General features: G+C 50.4%; 1 protein-coding gene and 1 long non-coding RNA gene across 2 annotated transcripts in view; one reads left to right on the top strand and one right to left on the bottom strand.

Moving 5' to 3' along the window:
- Positions 1-4,460: 4,460 nt before the first annotated feature.
- TRIB3 (tribbles pseudokinase 3) lies at positions 4,461-14,568 on the bottom strand. Its single transcript, XM_017665792.3, has 4 exons — positions 14,370-14,568; positions 10,624-10,914; positions 8,571-8,863; positions 4,461-5,780 (listed from the first exon to the last, which is right to left on the bottom strand). The coding sequence occupies exons 2-4, from the start codon at positions 10,912-10,914 to the stop codon at positions 5,288-5,290; spliced, it is 1,077 nt and encodes a 358-aa protein (XP_017521281.3). The 5' UTR covers positions 14,370-14,568; the 3' UTR covers positions 4,461-5,287.
- LOC108400438 (uncharacterized) overlaps positions 10,923-20,648 on the top strand; it is a 48,071-nt gene continuing 38,345 nt past the window's right edge. The window contains exon 1 of the long non-coding RNA XR_005057621.2: positions 10,923-13,824. This is a non-coding gene — a long non-coding RNA (uncharacterized lncRNA). The remainder of the gene's footprint in view (positions 13,825-20,648) is intronic.

The following is a 20,648-nucleotide window of genomic DNA, read 5'->3' as shown; positions in this document are numbered from 1 at the left end:
ATTGCCATCTGGACCTCAAGGGTCTGTTTCTCCTGGTTTTCACTCCTGTTGCCATGTTTTCCTTGCCAGTTTGTGATGGTCAGCTCTGCAGTCACCTGCACAAATTTGTATAGGGGGCAAATATATTCGTTCAGGTGTTCTGGTCTTAGCCTGGGCCCTTTAAGGATAGAGCTGGCATTCACTTTGGATATCCTTCATCTCAGTGGGTAAACTTTATAGCCATTCAAACCTAGATTGAGTCCCATAGTTCACTATCTGTGTGACACTGAGATTCCCCCTCTCTGGGCCTCAGTTTCTCCCTCTGTACAATGGTGATTATAATGGTCTCTCATATGGCTGTTTTGAGGATCTGTACTAGTTCTTTGTTATAGATATGTAACAAATCACCCCCAAATTTAGTGGCTTAAAACAATAAACATGTAGATCTCACATAGTTTCTATGGGTTAGAAATTCAGAAACAGCTTCTTAGGTGATTTTGACTCAAGCTATCTCAAGGTTGTAGTGAAGATATTGGCTGGGGCTTCAGTCATCTGAAGGCTTGACTGGGGCTGGAGGATCAACTTTCAAGAAAGGCACTTACATGCCTGGTTGGTGCTGGTTATTTGTGAGCTGCCTAAGTTCCTTGCCACACATACCTCTCCCCAGGGCTACCTGAGTGTCCTAGCAACATGGCAGCTGGCTCTCCCTGGAGGAGATATCCAAGAGAGCAAGCCAGGAGCCATAATATATTTTATGGCCGACCTTACAAGTCATACCGCTTCTTTTTCACAATATTCTATTACATTGGTCAGCACAGCTTAGGGTGGAAGGGAAGTACACAAGGGCATGAATACCAGGTGTCAAGGATCACTGGGGGCCATCTTAGCAGTTGACTATCCCATGCCACCTGGCATATGGTGTGACCAAATGAATGTCCTGACTTTGCTCTCAGCGTGCAGGATCTGCATAGCAACCACATCCAGTCAGTCATTCAACAAACATTTATTGAGCAGCTCTGTGTATCAGGAACTGTCCTAGGAGCTGGCAAGATAGTTGTAAACAAAACAACCTGCCTTATAAAACTCACAAACACAGACTGTCCTGCCAGGTGGTGCTGAGTGCTATGAAGAACCTGAGCCAGGTGAGGGGAGAGCCAGTGATGCAGGAATGAGGGTTCCACGCCTTCCCCCATGAAGCTGCCATGGTGGCTCAGATTTGACCCCTTATAATGTGAACCCACCATCACAGGCAGGTGGAATTTATACCCATTTTTCTTCTGGGCTGGAGTCAAACAGGCCCAGGGAGGAGCTGAAATGAGCTCCAAGTCCCCAGGGAATCAGGATTTCTCCAAATACAGAGGCACTCCTACTGGGTGCTCAGCATCCCCCAGGGAGCATGTAAAGCTGCAGAACTTACTGTGTTGAGAATCACTTGGTCTGTGGGGAGTCCAGAGGCCTGCATTTCAAACAAGCACCCCAGGGGACTGATGCAGGGGACTGACCAACCACATCAGAGAATCCCTGATCTGACCAGGATCATGAGGCTCTAGGTCCAGCCTCAAGGGATAGGCAGGGCTTAACCAACCACACAGAGAGGTGGGCAACATGCTGAGGCCCAGACATGCCAAGCAATTTGCCCAGGGACATGCACCCTACCATGTCAGTTTTAGATACACAGCAGGCAACTTACTTGATTGAGATTGAGTATATCTGTGTTGCACATATATATATATTTTAAAAGGCCACAATTATTTTCAGCTCCTCTCATCAAGAAGGAGAATCTATTTCCCCACCTCTTGGCTGTGTGACATGCTTTTACCAATGGGACATTTGCTGATGTGACACAAGCCCAGCTTGCACATTGGGATATGTCCTCTCTTGTTGCTTTTTGACCTCCCCAGACCACCACATGAAGGAGCCAGGGCTAGGCCTATTGGAGGTTGAGACCATGTGGAACAGAGATAAGCCAGCCCAGCCCAAACTTTGGGGAGCCTGAACCAGCCGCCTTCTGAGGCTGCACAGCTCCATCCCAGCCACCCGTGCCTGCAACCACATGTGTGACTCAGCGGAGCCCATTCCAAACTGCTGAGCTAAAGAATCAAGTGTCATTAAGCATGGGGGTTGTAATGCAGCAGACTGATACCGCCTATTTGTGGGGTGGGGTTGGGAGGATTTTCCTCACTTCACCTGTGGCTAATTTTCCTTAGTCATGGTAATTAATACTAAATGCCCAACAGATAAGCTCCAAATAGTAAAGACTTAACGAGAAGCTTCATTTCTTGCTCAGTAAAAGCTAGTGTGGATCTGGCAGTCCTCCTGTGTCTTGCAGCTAAGGGAACGTGGCCTCAAGGTAACTGTGGCAGGGAGAGAAATGGGGGCCCACCGTCCCTCAATAGCTTCAGCCCAGAAAGGAGGGCCCCTACTTTTCACTTGGACACACACAATTGGTCAGAGCTAGTCATGTGACCATAAGGGAAGGCTGGACTAGTAAGGGAGCACGTGAAATAGTCGCCACAAACAGCTTGCGACAGATATAATTAATGTCTAAGTCTGTGTGGTTGTTTAACATCTATCTCCTCAGACTGAGTCCTTGAGGGCAGGGACTACGTGTGCATCGGTCTCATGGTGTCTGGCCACATGTTGAATTGCTAAGTGAATGAACAGTTGGGCAGTTCACAGTGTGATCTTTTATGTTTACCTCCCAGTTGCAGGGAAAATCCTCAATTAAATTTCTAACAGTCCCTCATTCCCAGTAATATATATATGTAAAGCATTTGATATTGCAAAACTCTTTTACAGTGATCATTAAATGAACGTAAATAGAACATGAAATCCCCACTAATTGCAGGTAGGGGTGTGGCTATATCCATTACTTGGCAAGAGTGGATTTTGCATTTTTATGTGTCAGTTTCCATGTGGAAACTGAGCAGCCTTGTCAAAAAAGTTCCTGCTTCAAGGCAAAACCAGGGGAGTCTTCTTCTCTGTTGTGTGGTCTTGGATGAGTCTTCTGCTCTCTCTCTAAACCTCATTTTTCTTAGCTGTGAAATTACAAGACCATTATCTCCTAGAGTTTTCCTGGGGATTAAATGAGTCTCTTTGTATGGTGTAGACACAGGGGTGACACAGCGCCTGCCACTTGGCAGCCCCCATTTCACATGAGTTTGCCTCCCTTGCCCTGTTGCACTGGTCCCAGGGAGGACACTTGGCTTGCAAGGGAGCTGGGGTAGGGTCTGTTGGAAGGTGGGAGGGGAAAGGGGAAAGGTCAGGGGGTTGCCCCCTGAGACCCTGCACACAGCTGGGCTCTGTTCTGGGCAATGCTGGCTATAGACATGAGGCTGACTTGTCCCCGTCTGTACCACTTGGCTTTTACTGCATAACAAAACACCTCAAAACATAGTGGCTTAAAAGGGTGATCACTTTATTTATGATTCTGTGTCAGTTGGGCAACTTTTCTGGTCTGGGCCAGCCTGACGGATCTCTGCATTTGTAGCCAGCTGGAGGGCCTACTGGCAGCTGGATGACCTAAGATGGCCTTTGTCACACGTCTAACGTTAACAAGCTGTTGACTGGGCCTCTTCCCTTGCAGAATTTGATTTTGTTCAGGTATTACTAACCTTCCCACATGCATCAGAAGTCTCAAGGAGGCCACCCCGACCTACAACTGGAGGACAGGCATGGTTAGTTTAGTATAATTGCATTCCCTGCTATAATTGGTCAGGAAAGGGCATGGGACCCAGTTCTGGCCAATGAGATATGTGGGAAAGTCTGTTAGGAGTGCTTCTGGGAAAGCTTTCCTCATCCCAAGAAAGAGATAGGAGATAACACCAATTAACTCTTATTGAGGGCTTGTTTTGCCAGGCATTGTGTATTCGAAATGCTTAACATAAAATACCTCATTCATTTTTTATGGCCTTGAGTGGTTAAAAAAACCTGCTGAGGGACAAACAGCTAGTGAGTGCTGGAGCCAGGGTCTAATCCCAGGCAGCCCGACTCCAGGCTACTGAGTTCTCAAGTACTGCAGTGACACCTTCCTCCCTCCTCTGCTCATGGAGCTCTCTAGTGTGACAGCTGGGACTGCTGTAGCCATTGTCCCCATATTCGTTAGGGAGACCAGAGCAAAGAGGCAAAATGAGCCTGGGGTGCCTGGGGAACCTCTGGGAGCTGAACATCCAGCCCCGAAGCCCACCCTGCCCATGGACTTCTTTCCTTTGTGTGAAAGATATTTCCTTCCTATTAAGGCCACTTTGGCTCAGGATTTCAGTTAATTGCAGTCCAAAAGTACTCTAACTTTGACACCATTGCCTCCAGAAGGAACAGAGGGAGCGCAGAAGACCCACAGCAGGGAATCTGTTCTTACAACCCACTCAGCTGAGGCTGACACAAGGCCTCTGGCCTTCCACCACGGGGCTGGTTTGGGAAGGCAGGGAAAGCTGTTGAGAGAAGGGGAAGAGAAAACAGAAGAAATGTCCAGGAGAAATAAAAACATTTCCTAACTCCTTTATTAGGCACAAAGTAAAAATATGTACTCGTGGCATCCAAAACCCCTAGTATTAATGTGTCCCCAGAATAGGGCTTGGGACTTCCCAGGAGGCCGGGGAAGACCTTGCCCAGTCCTGTCCCCCAGCTCTGGTGCTCAGGTTCAGAGCCACTGAGGTGGACTGGCCTGGACCCTCATTCCAAACCACTCCTTGAGTTAGATGAGGACCAGCCTCATAGTTTGCATTCTTGTTCTTCCGGGCCAAACTCTTGGCTCAGGCCTGGACAGAGAGTCCCTTGACTGACAGGGCAGAGCCGCTGGGAGCACAGTTCCTAGTGTGGCCTGGGTCTGGAGTACTAAGCTGTCAGAGAGGACTGGAGCCCTTGGCACAGGGATGCTTCCCTTTCTCTGAAAAGGTGCAAGATACAAAGGCAGCTGTGTCTTTGTGAAAGGAACTGTCCCATGTCAGAGGCGCCTGGGCGGATGCTTAGTGTGCCCAGTGTAGAAAATGCCCTTGGAAATTATTGGAATTTTCCAAACTGGAAAGGTGTTGTCAGCTCTGTGAGCAGTTTTGTCTCTTTAATCCTCTGCTGTGTTTGAAGCACCTAGAACAGGGCTTGGCACACGGTGAGCTCCCAAGGACTTGCTGACTGCCCGAGTCATGTGCACAAGTGTGTGGAACCCCATAAGTGTGGGTGCAGGACTCTCCATGCTGCCTCCTTCCTCCCTTCTAGAAGGCACTTAGGTTTGGCTAAGTTCAAAGAGGCAGGAGAGCTTAGAGATACCGTAAGCTCACTCCATGGTTGCAGCTGAGAGTCTGGTAGGGGAGCCCTAGCCATACAGACCCACCTCTCTCTCTCCCTCCTCTTCCTCCACCTCCTCTAACCACAGCCCTGCAGGGACCACCTGGTCAGCCTCCCGGAGATGGGATCTGGGTGGGTCTGAGAGGATGGGGTTCTCCCGCAGCCAGGGGTGCAGCAGGATGCCCGCGGCCGTGAGCCGCTCAGCTGGCTCCCGCCGGAGGAGGCAGCAGACCAGACAGCGGGCTGAGGCCGAGAGGCTGTCAGGTAGGGTGAAGGCCCCGTGGCGGATTTTGCCAAAGAGCAGTGCAGGCTCTGAGTCCTGGAAGGGGTAGTGGCCGGCCAGCATGGTGAAGAGCGCCACGCCCAGGCTCCAGACATCCGCTGCCTTGCCCGAGTAAGAGGCCCGTGAGCTGAGGATCTCTGGTCCCACGTAGGCCGGGCACGCATGCTTGTCCCACAGGGAGTCGTCAGGCCCAGTCAGCACACAGGCATCCTCCAGATTCTCCAGCACCAGCTTTGTCCTGTGGCAGGGCCAGAGAGAGGGGGGTCAGCTCCTATTGGGACCCCCTTAATGGCACCCATTTCTCCAGTGCCTGATGGCATTTGGCAGACATGAGCCACTCCTGTGAGGCTGATTGATCCTGTTTTACAGAGGAGGAAGCCCAAGTTCAGAGAGGTCAAGTCATTTCTCAAGGTCACAGAGCAACTCAGTTTGAACTAGAACTCTAAAAGGAACACTTTTCTCAACAGTCCCCCAGGGAGGGGGCTGAAGGGGCTGAGAGCATTAAGCCTCTCCTAAACCAGATGCAAACTTAGGGTCCAGGCAGGTAATAAAACAAGCAATGTGAGGACCACGCCAAACAGCTCAGCCTAACAAGGGCACCCCGACAGCATTACAGTCAGCATTCGTGGAGTGTCCACTGTATAGCTGACCCAGCACTAGCTCAGGACCTGGTGCATCTCCTCTCATCCTGGTACAACCTGTGAGGAGGATGCCATTTCACAGCCATAGGGCACAGGGCTGGGAAGTGAACCCTGGCTCTCACCCACCCAGAGCTGGAGCTAGGAGCCACTCAGATAGCTCCTGAGGTGGCCCCACATTCCCTTTTCTCCCCAAGAGAAGCCGGAAGACATATTTCAATGAAAAAGTCCCACTTTTTGAAATATTGGCAACAATTCCAATTAAAAACAAATGAACATGTATATGGGACCAAAAAAAGGTATGTGTAGCCCCATTTGCAATTTCTGCTTTAAACAACTCCAGGGAGCATTCTAAAGCACTTTAATGATAACCATTCTACTCCTGCTGCTATTAATGTTATTCCTATAGCACCACTTCCTGGGTACCTGCAAGTATTTCACAAATACTGACACCACTCCTGTGAATCACTGCATTGTGTGTGTGTGTGTGTGTGTGTGTGTGTGTGTGTGTGTGAGAGAGAGAGAGAGAGAGAGAGAGGGAGAGGGAAAGGACTTAAGGACTTTACTGGCCCATTTTACAGACAAAGAAATCAAGGCTTGGGGAGGTAAAACCATGGCTCAAGGCCAAAGAGCAGGTAAAAAGTAGAACCAGAATTTGAACTCAGTTCTGTCTTCTACCTGGTGCTTCTCAAACTATTGCCTTAACAAGAGAAGGAAGCTCTTTCTCACTTCTGGAAGGTCTGAGGGTATTGTACTCACCCTAAGCTCCAAATTATTCAAAATTGTGTATTAAAAATCCTTACAAATTCTACACTCTACTTCTCACTAAAGGCATGTTCATTTTAGTATAAAATGTAGAAGAAGGAACTAGAAACTCACTCTTAGGGAAACATCCTAGTAATAACTGCTACCAGCATAACAGATGGTTGCCAAATTTAGTGGCAAATGTTTGAGGAGAAGGTATCTATGTGCCCAGGCTCCATTACCTGCCCAAGGTATTTATTAATTACAAAGGGTAAATTAGGAGTCTTACAATGGAGACACTTGGCAGATGCCACCTTAACCAAGTGACTGAGGTTAACAGCACAGCAATCCATACCAACAGCATGTGCCTCCTGATATGATATGCTGACAAGGGCCTATCACTTCTGCGGTGTTCTTGTCAAGAAGGCATAACTGCAGTCTAACTGTGAGAAAAATATCAGCCATATCCCAACTGAGGGGCATTCTACAAAATAGCCAACTGATACTCTTCAAAAGCGTCAAGGTCAAGAACACTGAGGAAAGACTGAGGGACTGTCTTAGAGGAGGAGACTAAGGAGGTGTGATGACCGAATGTGGGAGGGGGTTGTGGCTTGTGTCCCAGGCAGAAAGGGGACATTAGTGGGACTTGTGAAATCTGAATCAATCTGTGGTTTAGTTAATTGTACTAGCCTAAGGTTAATTTATTAGTTTTGATGGTTGTACTATGGTTGTGCAAGATATTAAACATCAGGAGAAACTGGGTGGAGGAGATACAGGAACTCTTTGTACTGTTTCTGTAACTTTTCTGAAAGTCTAAAAGTATTTCAAAATAAAAAGTTTCTAAAAAATGCAATAGGGTTGTCCTCATTCATCCCTTATCTCCCCCAAAGAAAAACCTTCAGGTGAAATCAATGCTCCTGAAGGATGTTCATGTAGACGTGCTGGCTTGGTGTGCCCCCTGACATATTTTGGAGACCCCCCAGGAGGCTCAAGAGGGGACAGGATGCTAGGTCCCTTTCTGTTCTCCCCCTCCAAAAAGAACTGATTCTCAGTTTCACAGAAGTGCCTGTTTGGGGAAACCTCAGGGTCTGTTTTGGCTGTTGACTGTGGCCTTGAAATCCTGGAAATATCTTGACAATTCAGCCATTTTCCCCACTAACGGGGAAAGAGGCCCAGAGACACAGGGTCACCCACAAACTGCAAGCAAGCCCAGCCAAACTTCTGCCTCTCAAGCTCCAAGTGAATTAGGACCTGGCCTCTGGAGTCACATGTGGGTTCAATCGCCACTCTACTATTTATTTAGCTGTGGGGTCTTGGGCCATACTTGACCTCTCTGGACCTGTTTCCTCACCTGCCATATAGGGGCAATAACAGTGCCCACGTCCTATTGGTAAGGATCAGACCAAGTCAGACAGTGCAGCTGTGCTCGCCATCACTGTCAGTATTATGATTATCACAAAGGCAGTGCTCTGCCCAGGGCCTTCTGGTAGGACTGAGTTAGCATTTTCCTGGGAACTGGGCATTGGTGCTAGTCCACACTTCTCCAACTTTTGCCTAAGTTCTTTTGCCTTCCTGGGCCTCAGTTTCCCCATCATGTCCCCCCTCTTGGGTGTGCCTGTGACTGGGGCCTTTGTGGCCACACTCACCTCTCACAGTCCATGAAGACAAAGCGACGCAGCTTGAGATCTCGCAGGACAAGACCATGCTGGTGACAGTGCGCCAGGGTGGCGGCCATCTGGCTGAAGAGCGCAGCAGCCTGGGGCTCAGGGAGGCCACGGCAGCGGCGCACTAGGCTGTGCATGTCCCCATGGGACCGTGGGAAGAAGGTGTAGAGGTAGCGGGTGCCCGCCAGGACCTCGGCGGGCCGTGCCACATGCTGGTGGGGGGGCAGGCGTGAGTAGGGCTCCAGCACCGCCAGGGCCTCATAGACCGGGTACACCTGTGGGCAGAGCACAGCATGAGCACAGGTGCTACCTGTGGAGCCAGGGCTGGCTTGGAAACAGTCACAGCCAACACTTTAGTTACTACTGTGTTCTGGGCACGTGCCACACACTTCAGCAACCAGTCACTCAACCAGGACAAAGCTGAGAGGTCCCACATCCGACAAGTGGCAGAGCTGGGATTTGATCTGTGCACTCCATTCTCTTTGCTTTTAACTGCTACCTTACCTAGCTTTATATGTTCCATAATTGAAAAATAGCAAGTAACCCAAACAAAAATAACCCCCAAAGCAGAGGAAATCCTCAAGAGCGGATAATGCAGAATTAACTTCAGGTTCATCGTCGGCATGGCCACAGCTCCCATTCTCTAGGATTTCTGCCCTCCCAAAATTTCAATGCACCAGCAGGCACTGAACACCTACCAGTGTCAGCCACTGGGCTTCTAATTTGACTGAAGCCATGGTCCCTACCCACTGGTGTCCACAGTCCAATATGGGAGACAGTAAACAGGCCAACAAACTAAATATTTACAGGCCAACAAACTAAATATATTCCACAGGAACAAAGGAAGATGTTGGAATAGAAAATATTTGGGAAGAGGACACCTGTTTTAGAAAGTGTGGTCCAGATGGACTCAGGAAATGATCTGAAAGATTCAGAAATGCTGATGGGCTAAGCTTTCAAGGTCAGAGGCACAATCAATGCAAAGGTCCTGAGGCAGCAAAGAGCTTGAGGTGCTCTAGAAACCCAGCCAAAGATCAGTATGGCTAGAATGGGGTGGGGGAAGGAAGAAGAGCATCTCATGAAAGTGCAGCCAGTTTCTGAGCCTCAGCGCCCTCTATCTATAAAACAAACCTGGTAACAGTAACTACTGCATAGATTGTGTGAAGGTTAGAAGGTATGCACATAAGCAATCAATGTAGTACTGTGCACAGGAAATACTATTATTGTCCTTTCTCATCTCTGTCCTTTTGGGCTGTGAGCCCTGCCAATATCCTGCGTGGGCCTGACCCTCAGGAGGCCTTGGCCCTGCCCATTTCCTGATTTCTGCCAAGAAACCTGATTTCTGCCAGGAACCCTGGACCTTGCCATAAGAGCTATGTGGCTTTGTGCATGGCCCTTCTCTCCTGACTTCAGTTTTTCCATCTGTAAAATGGCTATAGGTTAGGCCCAGTGACCCTGGCAGGGTCTCAGGGAACTCCTCCAGGGTCCCAGGAGCTCTGATGCCTATCACATTTCATCCTTCCCTAGTGCAAATATCTTTGGTGGCTCCCCACCACCCAGGGGCCACCAGCCCCCCTCTATACCCCATCTCCACTCTGGCCAGAGTGCAGTCCTTTGAATTCTCTGAAGCACATACCCTCACTTCTCTAGGCCTCTGAACAGCTGTTTCCAGTGCCTGGATCTCCCTTCTCCCACCTCTCCCTGGTTAATTCCTACTCAGCCTTTTCTGACACCTCCCTGACTACCTTAGAGGCTTCTCTTCTGTGCTCCCAAGGCCCCTAAGCTCCCCCTGGCAACATGTATGGTACTATAGGGCCTAAGCCATGAATTTCTCCAGGCCTGGGACTGTCTGGTTTACCTCCCTGGTCTCAGCCTAGCCCGGAACTTGACAGAAAGCTGGGGGCTCACTGGCTGCTTCCCCAGCAAATACAGGAATAAATTAATGTGAGGACCCTCAGCCCTGACAATCCTATGAAGCCAAAAGGCCCTTCTTAGGCCTTGCGAGGCTGGGGGAGAGTGGTCTCAAGGGATGTACCTTGCAGGTGTACTCGGTGCCTGTGGGGCAGTGCAGGGCCCGGTAGGCATGGCCACCCTCCTCAGGCTCCAGGAGGACATAGGGCCCAAGCTGGGAGGCAGTGGTCACAGCAGGGGCATGGACTGGAGCAGGGGGTGGGCTCAGGGTCAGCTGGCAGGGGGGCAGCTTGGGCTGGGGCCCGCTTCGTGCTTGTTTGTGGGTGGGATACTCAGTGTCCAGATCACCATCCAACTCCAACCTCTTCTTCCTGGAGTGGGCACCCACAGGAGCAGCCAGAGGGGTCGCTTGCATCTAGAAAGAAAGGGAGAAAGGCACTAAAGTGAGGCTGTTTGGTGGTCCCTCTCTTGCCTGCTGGTGGGAGGGTACACTGGCACAGCCTTTGCAGAAAGTGACTTGGCAGTGTGTATTAAACCAGCAAATGCACACCCCCAACTGGATGTCCCACTCCTAGGAATTTATCCTCCAATTAAAATTCCCACCAAAACTTAAATATGTGAAAGGCTGTTCATTACAGCCTTGTAACTAAAAGCAAAAGGCAGGAAATACCCCAAATGTCCAGCAGTCAGGGGCTGATTAAACGCCGTAGTATAGCCACATGGTGGAGTACTATACAGCTCTGGAAAAGGACCGCTAAACTCTGTACACACTGATGTAACAATGCAAGTACAAGGTTATTCCTGAGGCTCATGTGATATAAACAAACACCCATCATTAGGGGAATGGTTAAATAAGTTCCATTTCATCTATATATGGAATGATTATAGCCATTTAAAGATTTTTTTTAAAGGTGATACTTGGAAAGATCTCCAGAGTGAACTGTTAAATAAGAAAAAAGGTAAAGTGGAGAAATGAACTTGGTGGCTGTGAAAGGGAGGAAGAGAGGGTTAGCACTGTATCTGTTGAGTGTTGTGGTGCAGGCAGCAATTTGCCTACGAAAGGGAGGGAAAGTGGGAGGGGAGGCAGGAGGAGGGGTGATGGGTGATGAATGAATGAGGTATATACTGAGTGTACCTATGAATGTATGCTCTGGAATGGATATATTGTCAAGTGAACAAAGCAAGCTGCTGAACAATATACCTAAGATGATCTCACTTATGCGAAAAACTGCACCAGCCTCTAAAATGATGTATCTCCCTATTTGTATATATGTAGGCGTGTAAATCTACAGGAAAAGTCCTGGAAGGACACAGGCTCGGTAGCTCAGTACCCAGGCCACAGTAGCTCCTGGCTTCCTGGAAAGCCTCCAGGAGAAGAAGGGATTCGGTAGGGAACTTTCAATTCTAGTATTTTAAAATAAAGATTCTGCATTCCTTTACTGCTGGAATATTTCAAAACAGGTAGAGTGTATTTCTTTTTTTCCAAATGTGAACTTTGTCTACTATTGCCTGATGGTCCCAGAGCTACCAGAATCACAAGATCCACATGCAGAATTAGTCCACCAGACAGCTTAGTTTCACCATCTGGTGAGAAGGGAACCAATGACGGGATGTCCCTCAAAGGCCCCAAGATTCCCTCATTCAACTGTGGAGGAAGCCACCACCAGTGCAGTTGTGGAACAGTGTGTGTGGTGGGTAGGGGAGAGGGCAGTGGCATGTGAGGGCAGAAAGGTTCTCTCCCTGACCCATCGGCCCACCCACTCAGACTCCAGATGAGGACAAGGAGCCTAAGGATGCGGTGGTAGAAGGAGATGGACAGCAGCCCAGTTAAAGAACCTCCCAAGAGTCCCAGGCAGGATTAACCAGGAAATTAATTAGCACTGAATCCATGCTCAGACTGAGGCCACCTCTCCAGTCAACTGCTCCCCAGTGCACAGGCTGCCTTGGAATGGAGGGAACCCCCACATCAGGTGAAAGGCCATAATCCCCACTTGGTAAGAATGCAGTAGGGGTGGCTATAGTCAGATATTCCTAGGTTCTAATCCTGGCTCAGACCCTTCCTGGCTGGGTAGTTGTGGGCAAGTTCTTCAACCTTCCTGTGCCTCAAGCCCCTCATCTGTAAAGTGGGAACAGGATGCAAAGCCCACAAGATTCTTGTGATGATGAAATGAAAACACAAATAAATTAGAGTGGCTCTCTTGAAGGTGAGTGTCAGGAAATGGTCACTACTTTTGGTCCATTAGTATTATTGTTATTCATAGCTGAAGATGCTACCCTTGAGAGTCTCAGAAATCTTCCCAGGAATTAGGCTAGGAAGACACTCCTTACCTAGGCGGCTGTTCTGACAGTCAAGCCAGATGATCTCTGACTGTGTAGCAGCTTTGTGCCCTGTGAAGCAGGACCCTCCCCCAAGTGCTGCTCTCCAGAGGCCACACCTGCACTCCAGGCTGCCTGGCCATATCCATGCTTCAGAGCCTGGTGGGGCCTATGATAAGCTCCACTGGACAAAGGGGGTAACTGGGTCTCTGATGAGCAAGGGACTTTGCAGGCCATGCTAGAATCTCTACTGTAGGATGAAAGTGGTCCCTAATAACTAACCACCTCTGGCTGTTCCCTGACACCCCTCGAGGTGGGGGGAATAAGGACGGTTCATACCAAACACTCCCAGAACCCAGGGCAGACAGGTGTACACACGCCCCTCAAAAACACACTTTGCCTAAGCCAGCCAGCAGAAACATATCCAGGGCAGAGACAGGCACACACATTAAGTGACACACACCTTGCCCTCCATGGGCCTGCCTGCCCGCTCACACACACACCAAGCTCTCCAAGCTATCACACTAAGGAGTGCACCACTGATACCCACAGGCCACACTCACAGTCTGACGCACACACCCTCCCCCAACCGGGCAGAAGGCAGTCGGCAGAAGGCCCCGCCCTCCGCAGCCAGGCTCCTCCCGTGGGAGCGGAAGCCGCGGCTGGTGGCCTCAGAGCCGAGGGTTCAGCGGAAACCGAGGGGCGGCGGGGGGCTGGGAGCGAGGGAGGCAAAGGGAAAGAGGCTAGGGCCCAGGGGTGGGAGAAGGGGCGAACCTCGACCCTCGTCCCCCACACCCCAGCGTCTGCAGGCACAACACAGAACATCCCCGGGAACAAAATACCCAAGCGCACAGTACAACCCGCAGAGCCTCAGCCGCATCGCCGGACGCACACCTGCATCCCGCGTTCCGCATCCTCGCTCGCACTCTCCCTGCACACGCCTTCGGCCTCCGGGGCACCCCAGCCTTGTTCCCGCCATGTCCCCCGCACCGCCGACACCTGTCACCAGGTATGCAGCCTTCCCCACAGCTCGCGCCGCCCATGGAGACACAGAGCCCCGAGACACTTCCCCACCTGGACTCCACAGGCTCCCGCGGACCCCCGCAGAGCCACCCCCCAGTTACACAGGCCCTGCATGCAGCCCCCCTTCCCTCCAGGTCCCTCACATACAGACCTCCTCTCACCGAACCACACAACTGCCCTGTCCCGTACTCACACAAAACAGACAACCGCACACCCCTCTCGGAGCGACACTGGACACCGCAGTCACGGCTTCCTGCGTCCCCGGGACACAGCTGCCAGGCCAGACCTGTGCACACCCTCGCCCAGCCCTGGGGGCCCGTGTCACCTGAGACCCGGGAGGAACACTCGGCCCAAGTCGCCACCCCAGACGGCGGGTTTTGTTAAAAGTTGCGTGTGTGTGTGTGTGTGTGTGTGTGTGTGTGTGTGTGTGTGTGTGTGTGTGTGTCGGGGGGGCGGGTGTCTCTAACACGCAGCAGCCCCCCGCCGCCCCTGCAACCCTCCCGCCCCAACTCTCCCGGCCTCCACGGGTACCTTGCCCTCGCTGTGGCGAGGTCCTGCCGCCTCCCCAGCGGAGTCCCAGGGCACCCGCAGGTGGACTGGGTCCGCGGCGCTGCGGCTAAGCTCGCGGTCCCGGTGAACCTCTGCCCCGGCTCAGCCGTCGGACGCGTGCGGAGCCGCCGCCGCTTCCGCCGCGAGTGTCCCGGCGGCGCCGGCACCGGGCTCCGGCTCCCTGCCGGGTGATGTAAACCTGAGCTAATCCGCCGCCTGATGCCCTCAGGCCCGGGATTGCACCATCCCCGAGCTCCGCCCCTCGGGGTCACCGCCCGAGCGCGCCCCGCCCCGGCCGCTAGCGTTGGGTCCCGACACTGGCCCCTCACCCCCCAGCCTCCCCGGCCCTCGGAGGATGCCTGGCCTCCACCTCCTCCCGCTCCCGCCGCGCGCCTGCAGATTGAGCGCGGATGCCGGCCACAGTCTCTCCCTATCACCTGGGAAAAAGCATTTCGCTTTCCTGAGCGTCAGTTTTCCCATCTGTGAAACGCGAAGAATATTATCCCTCCTCAGGATGGCGCTGAGGAGGCAGCAAACCCGGACTGCTTCCCGGCTGCTTCCCCATTTATAAAGCCCTTCCTACCCCTGCTTTATTAAACCTTTAGGAGGAACCGGGGGAGGAAGCTCCAGTCTCCCATTCTACTAAGGGGCGGCCTCTGTGGAAAAGCAGTCCGGGAGCTTCGCTAAGACCGCAGACTCCAGGCTCAAAAGAACCCATGTGGTGCCTGGGAGACCTGAGATCGGGTGCACGGCACAGCATTTCATTCACTGGTAGAGGCAGTGGAACCTAGAACCAACTTGCCTAGACCCACTGCAGTCTACAGGAAAGCTACTTAAGACCCAATTTTAGTTTACTCCTCCGTAAAATGGGTTTATCATAGTACTGACTTCATAGGATTTGTGTTTGGCTTAAATAAGTTAATACATGTAAAATGCTTGGCACTGTATGGCACATGCTGGATGTTCAATAGAGTGAAAACAGTGGAAGCTCGGAAGGCAGGGTGCCTATTACAGGTTATGCACCCCGGGCCTGGAGGCCCCGGTGCCCCTAGCTCTTTGGTGAAGCATCCCTGTGCAGCCCCAGGGGTCCAGCGCCTTTCTTGGAAATTCCTTTCAGATCTTAGTGTCTGAATTCACCAGTGTCAAAAAATAACTCCTCCCTCCTGGCAGGGGTTAGATGGGATGTGGGTGGAGTTACCTCTGTTCCTCTAGTTCCAGAACCCCAAGGGCCAGCTCTCCCGCGTCTCAAAGCCTTCAGAGTGTACCAGGGGGCTGCAGTATCTCTTTTAAGCTTGGAAACTCCCCTGCCCTGGGGAGGGAGGGATGAATGAGCTCATTTTCTAGAGTTCATAGGGTTGCCTACACTAAGGTTGAAGATCCTACCGCTGTAAGAGGAGAAGGAAGGTGTTGGGGTTTTTTTTGAGCCCCTCAGTGAAGCTGGCACTGGGCTGGGTTTGCTCACACATTCCTGTTTCATGCTGTGTCAGACTCTTGTTATAAGTGCTGGTGATTCAGCAGTGACAAGACTGACCTGTCCCTGCCCTAACGGATCTTATAAATCATTGAAAAGATAGAGCGCTATCAGGAATATAAAATCAATAACCCAGATCATTTCATGTAGCTTATACGTGTCAGGTATTTTCTTGATTAAATAGGACAGATGAGTTCTTTGTCAGATACAACTGAGGAGTGCTTATTTTCATTAGGGCTCAGCAGGAAGATGATGTTTAAATTAAGATTTTAAGGAAGAGAAGGGGTGAGACTTGCGAAGATGTGATAGGACACAGAGAAAAAAAAAGTGCAAAGGCCCTGAGGCACCTAAGGAACTGAGTTGAGCCCTGTCACCTCCATTCTACAGATGAATCACGGTGAGGGACTTACCTTAAGACCACTTATGAAGCGGACTTGACATTTGAACCTGGGCATGCTGTCCTGGGATATTTCACAACCTCTGCAACAGGTAGCCTCTCCCTGGACTCGTGGATATGGTCTCTGGAACTGCTCCCTGGGCATGTCCCCCAGGTTTGGGATCCTTGTCAAATCCCAATTCTCTAGACCAGCCCTTTCCAGTAGAACACAATACGAGCCACCTATAAATTCCCTAGTCATGCATTAAAGAAGAATAAAAAGAAACAGATGAAATTAACTTTAAGGATATATTCTATTTAATCCTATATATCTAGCATATTATCACTTCACCAGATAATAAAGTATTACTAATGAGGTCATCTAAAATATTTTCATACTAATGTCTTCTAAATCTGGTATGTATTTTACACCCAGTTTGAACATAAATCAGCATGGAAGCTAAAATTCAGTGGTTAAAGTGAAATGTTGTCCTACCCAAACATTTAAATTGTGTTTAATGGGAAAAAAAACATTTTACCTGTTTTAAAATTAAATTTCAATAAAATGAAAAAACTCAGTTTTTCAGTCACACTAGCCATATTTTAAATGCTCAGTAGCCATGTAGTAAATGGTACCGAAATGAGTAGCACAACCCCAGACCAAGAATTCCTGACACATGGTACAGGGAAATAGCTGAGAAGTGAATACCTGTTGGGTCTACAGTAGCCCTGAGTGCTTTGTCAGGTGTCGAATAGCCTTGAGCCTCAGTTTCTGCATCTGTAAAATGGGATTCATTATACCTACTTTACATTGTAGTCTTCAGGATTAAATGTGTTAAAGCATCTTCATGTCATAGTCAAATCACATTTCCTGAGTTTACATCTTACTATCTCTGAGTGGTGAGATTTTGGATAAGTTATTTAAGCTTTCTGTGCCTCAGTTTCCTCATTTGTAAAACAGATAATAACAGCCACTTCATTGGTTTGTCATAGGGATTCAATGACTTACTATTTGTGAAGCACCTGGAATATAAATGCTATATAAGTATGTGTTAAAAAGTGAGAAAAGAAATGGCGACACTCACCCCCCAAATTAAATAGAAAAAAATGTGCACTTTCCTGGAGAGAGAGTTTCATTTTCACAAATACCCTTTTCTCCAGGCTCAGAACATCCCTCTACCCAGGTGCTTGAGCCAAGCAGGCTGCATTTCTATTTGCTGTAGTTCTGATGGCCCTCCACACTGTGGGGAGATCTCAGGAGGGCTGCGCTCTGAGAGGGAGGGCAGAAGGGGATGGGCTGAGGACTGCTGTAACAGGAGCCGCCCTGCCTCCCTCCTTCCCACCCAGAGTCGAGGGGTGCCTGCTACATGCCTGAAATCCCACCACTGGTGTCCTTAAAACTTTTTCCCCATGGAAGGGCCCTGATGCCTTGGAAAGAGTTCTGTGGGAGTAGGTCTGGTTGAAGCCACTGACTCGGTGAGATGAAGGCAAGCCACCTCCCCTTGGGGGCCTTAGTTTTCTTATATGTAAAACAGGAAGAGAGAGTTAGATTAGGTCAGTGTTTTCCAAAATATAAAATGAGCACCAGAGGTAGGATGCCAGGTGATTTTAGAGTCTCAAGAGACTATTAAATAGCATTGAATCATGTTGTGACCCACATATTTCCTTTTGCTTTTCTTCCTGTTCCCCTAATTACTGGGAGAGAAAGTCTTGTTTAACAGCCCCCGTATGTCTTTAATACCTGACTTGTGGAGGAACAAAGAGCAGGGCTCAGCTCAGCATTGTCAGTAAGAATCAGGTTTAAGAATCTTGTTTTGCTTTCCTTGTATTTAAATAATTTTATGGTTACTTCTTCTTTATGCCCAATGATAGTGACTTTCCATGTGAGGTCAGTGATTTAAATTTTCCATTTTAAATAAATTTACCTAAGTTTTTAAAAATGAGCTGATTGAAAGATAAACTTTATGGAATTAATAATACAGATATGTAAATGGATTTGGGACAGTCAATTTGGGAAGGATGGTGTGATTCAAGAGTTGCAATTCTAGGCCTGTGCTTCTCTTGGGGAGCCCTTAGTAGGATACTGAACACCTCCCCTTTCTCTGGGGCCTCCCAGGGGTTTTGCAGAAATCTTTCATTATCTGAATCTGGTGCAGTCTGGGCCCCAGGAATGGTAGGAAGGCCAGTACCTGGGTACAGCATCAGCCCAGCAGTGGCCCAGTGGCAGGCACAGCCCTGCTGGGTAACCCTGCTCTGCCCTGTGAGCCCGGGTCTTCTTGAAGAATGTGATTCTTGTACCTATGGATGGAGCATGGCTGTTTGTGGGTGTTTCCCTTACATCATCTCACTGCATCCTCAAACCTTCCTCCCAAGTTTCTGTTTTATCCCTGGAAACAGATGAGGAAACAGGCTCAGAGAGGTGACATCACTGACCTAAGGAGTGAGGGGGCAATGGGAATTAGGAGCCAGTCCATCTGGCTTAAAGCCCAGTGGTCTTTGTTTCCCGCATTATGCCACATTCTTGGCCTGTACTAGTATGACACTGGGCAAGTCCCTTAGCTACTCTGAGACCCAGGCCCCTCATCTATACAATGGAACTGATGACAGTACCTTCCTGAGAGGGTCACTGAACTGCTTGTTGTTACAGGAAATTGTCATTGGATTAAACACAGGGGTAAATGAGTTAATATCTGTGAAGTGCTTAGAGGAGTTCCTGGCACTGGTAAGCACTTGATGATAAGTGGCTAATGTTATTTCCTCCCAGCCCAGGCTGCTGCCACCCCTCAACCCCAGCACACACCCCTTGAGAGCTGAAGGCAAGGGGAGAGGTAAGGACCCATTCCCCAAGCATGCCCCATATGGCAGGCCTGGCAGGCAGTGTCCTTCAATTGCCTTCTCATATAATCCCAACCACAACCCTGGGAGCTAAGGATGAATTTATGCTCTTTTTACAAATGAGAAAGCCAGGTGTCAGAAAGCAGAAGTGACCTGTCCAGGATCACACAGCAAGCCAACGGGGTTCCCCCGGATCTGCGTGGTTCTGAAGCCCATGTCCATCCATTATGTGAGGAGCCTCTGAGACACTGACTGAAAGCTTCGGGGGAGGCCCAGGCCCTCCTCCAGGGTGAGGGGTCCTTTCCCCAACCAGTGGGGGGAGGAGCTGGAGACTGCAAGAGGAAACTGGTTTGCAGTTCTGTCCGGCCTGACAGTTAGGTGTCCTTGCACAGCCACCAGTCCCCCTCTGGGCTCAGCCACATAATTACTGCTGGGTTGTGTATGGCAGGGGTGGGGCTCTCGAACTTCCAGGGATCCTGATTGTGCCCGGGACATTCCAGCTGGGAGGAGGAGGGAGCCCCCGAATAGCCCCAGGCCAGAGCCAACCGAACACTGGAGTCGGTGCTTAGATGCTGAGTCATCCCGTCCCTGCCCGCCAGCCTTCCTTCCTGCCTGCCTCGTGCTGGTCCTGAAGCCATCAGAGCCAGGGAAGGAAGGGATTATGTGTGTTCAGTCCAGGCCACTGCCACGCCCTTCCCTTTCTGAGAAAAGCTTGTGGGGTGGGGTGAGGAGTAGAAGGGGGTGCCAAGGTGCTCAGCCAGCAGCCTGTTGCATCAGAAATCCTTGCACAAGGCGCCCTTCCGGGGCAGGCAAAGAGCCCGGCCCCACAGCCCCTACCCCGCTCTGGTCCCCTGAGGTGCCAGTGAGGACTGTTAGCCTCATGAGGGACACTGAGCCAGGTGTCGCCCTCAGGGAGTGAGCTGGTTAGAAAAGAGGATGGAGGGGAGGGTTTGAGGCAGGTGCTGCTCATCTGCCTGAGTGGTGGCACTTCAGGCTAGAAGGTGCTCCTGAATCCGTCCAGAGCCAACCCACCCAGAGGCTCCCTCCTCCTCCCAGCTGCAAGGTCAGGGAGAGAATCAGGAGGATCCCGGGAAGTCTGAGAGGTCGGTACCCTGGACACTGACTGAGCCCTGATCCTTGACTCTGGTCGCAGAATGAGCCCTATTCCCTGACTTTGGACTCCCGCTGAACTCTGACCTGAAAGCTTGGACATAGCCTGGGCCTTGATCACTGTCCCCAGCCATGGCTAAATCCTGACCTTGGCCCCGGACTGAGCTTTGATTTGGTCACTGACTGGTCACCCAACTTTTCCCATCCTAACTCCTTATCTAAATTCCAGGCCCAGCTCCTGATTCTGATTCAGAAAAATGAAAGTGTCTTCATGCAGCTTCCATATGTTGCTCTTGTTCTGATGAATGAATCTTTTCACACTGTACAGCCATAAGGGCAGATGGGGAAGAGGAACATCTCAAGGTCAGCGCTGCCCAGACTGCCTGGGTGGGAAGCGAGTGCCCCATCTTAGCAGGGAGAGGAGGCCAGGCAGATGGCCTGGCAGGAGCACAGCTTCTGAGAATAGTCT

Source organism: Manis javanica, chromosome 5 (genome assembly GCF_040802235.1).
Source record: "Manis javanica isolate MJ-LG chromosome 5, MJ_LKY, whole genome shotgun sequence".
Lineage (NCBI taxonomy): Eukaryota > Metazoa > Chordata > Mammalia > Pholidota > Manidae > Manis > Manis javanica.
Note: the sequence above shows the minus strand (reverse complement) of the source record. Positions and strands in the feature narration are given on the sequence as shown.

What these genes read in the sequence shown, in the direction of transcription:
- TRIB3 (XM_017665792.3), bottom strand. Translation starts at nt 10,914, where the DNA reads ATGCAAGCGACCCCTCTGGCTGCTCCTGTGGGTGCCCACTCCAGGAAG. An exon ending in GCACCGAGTACACCTGCAAG is followed by an intron (nt 8,864 to 10,623) that starts GTACATCCCTTG and finishes CTCTGCCCACAG; the next exon opens with GTGTACCCGGTCTATGAGGC. An exon ending in GTCTTCATGGACTGTGAGAG is followed by an intron (nt 5,781 to 8,570) that starts GTGAGTGTGGCC and finishes GCCCTGCCACAG; the next exon opens with GACAAAGCTGGTGCTGGAGA.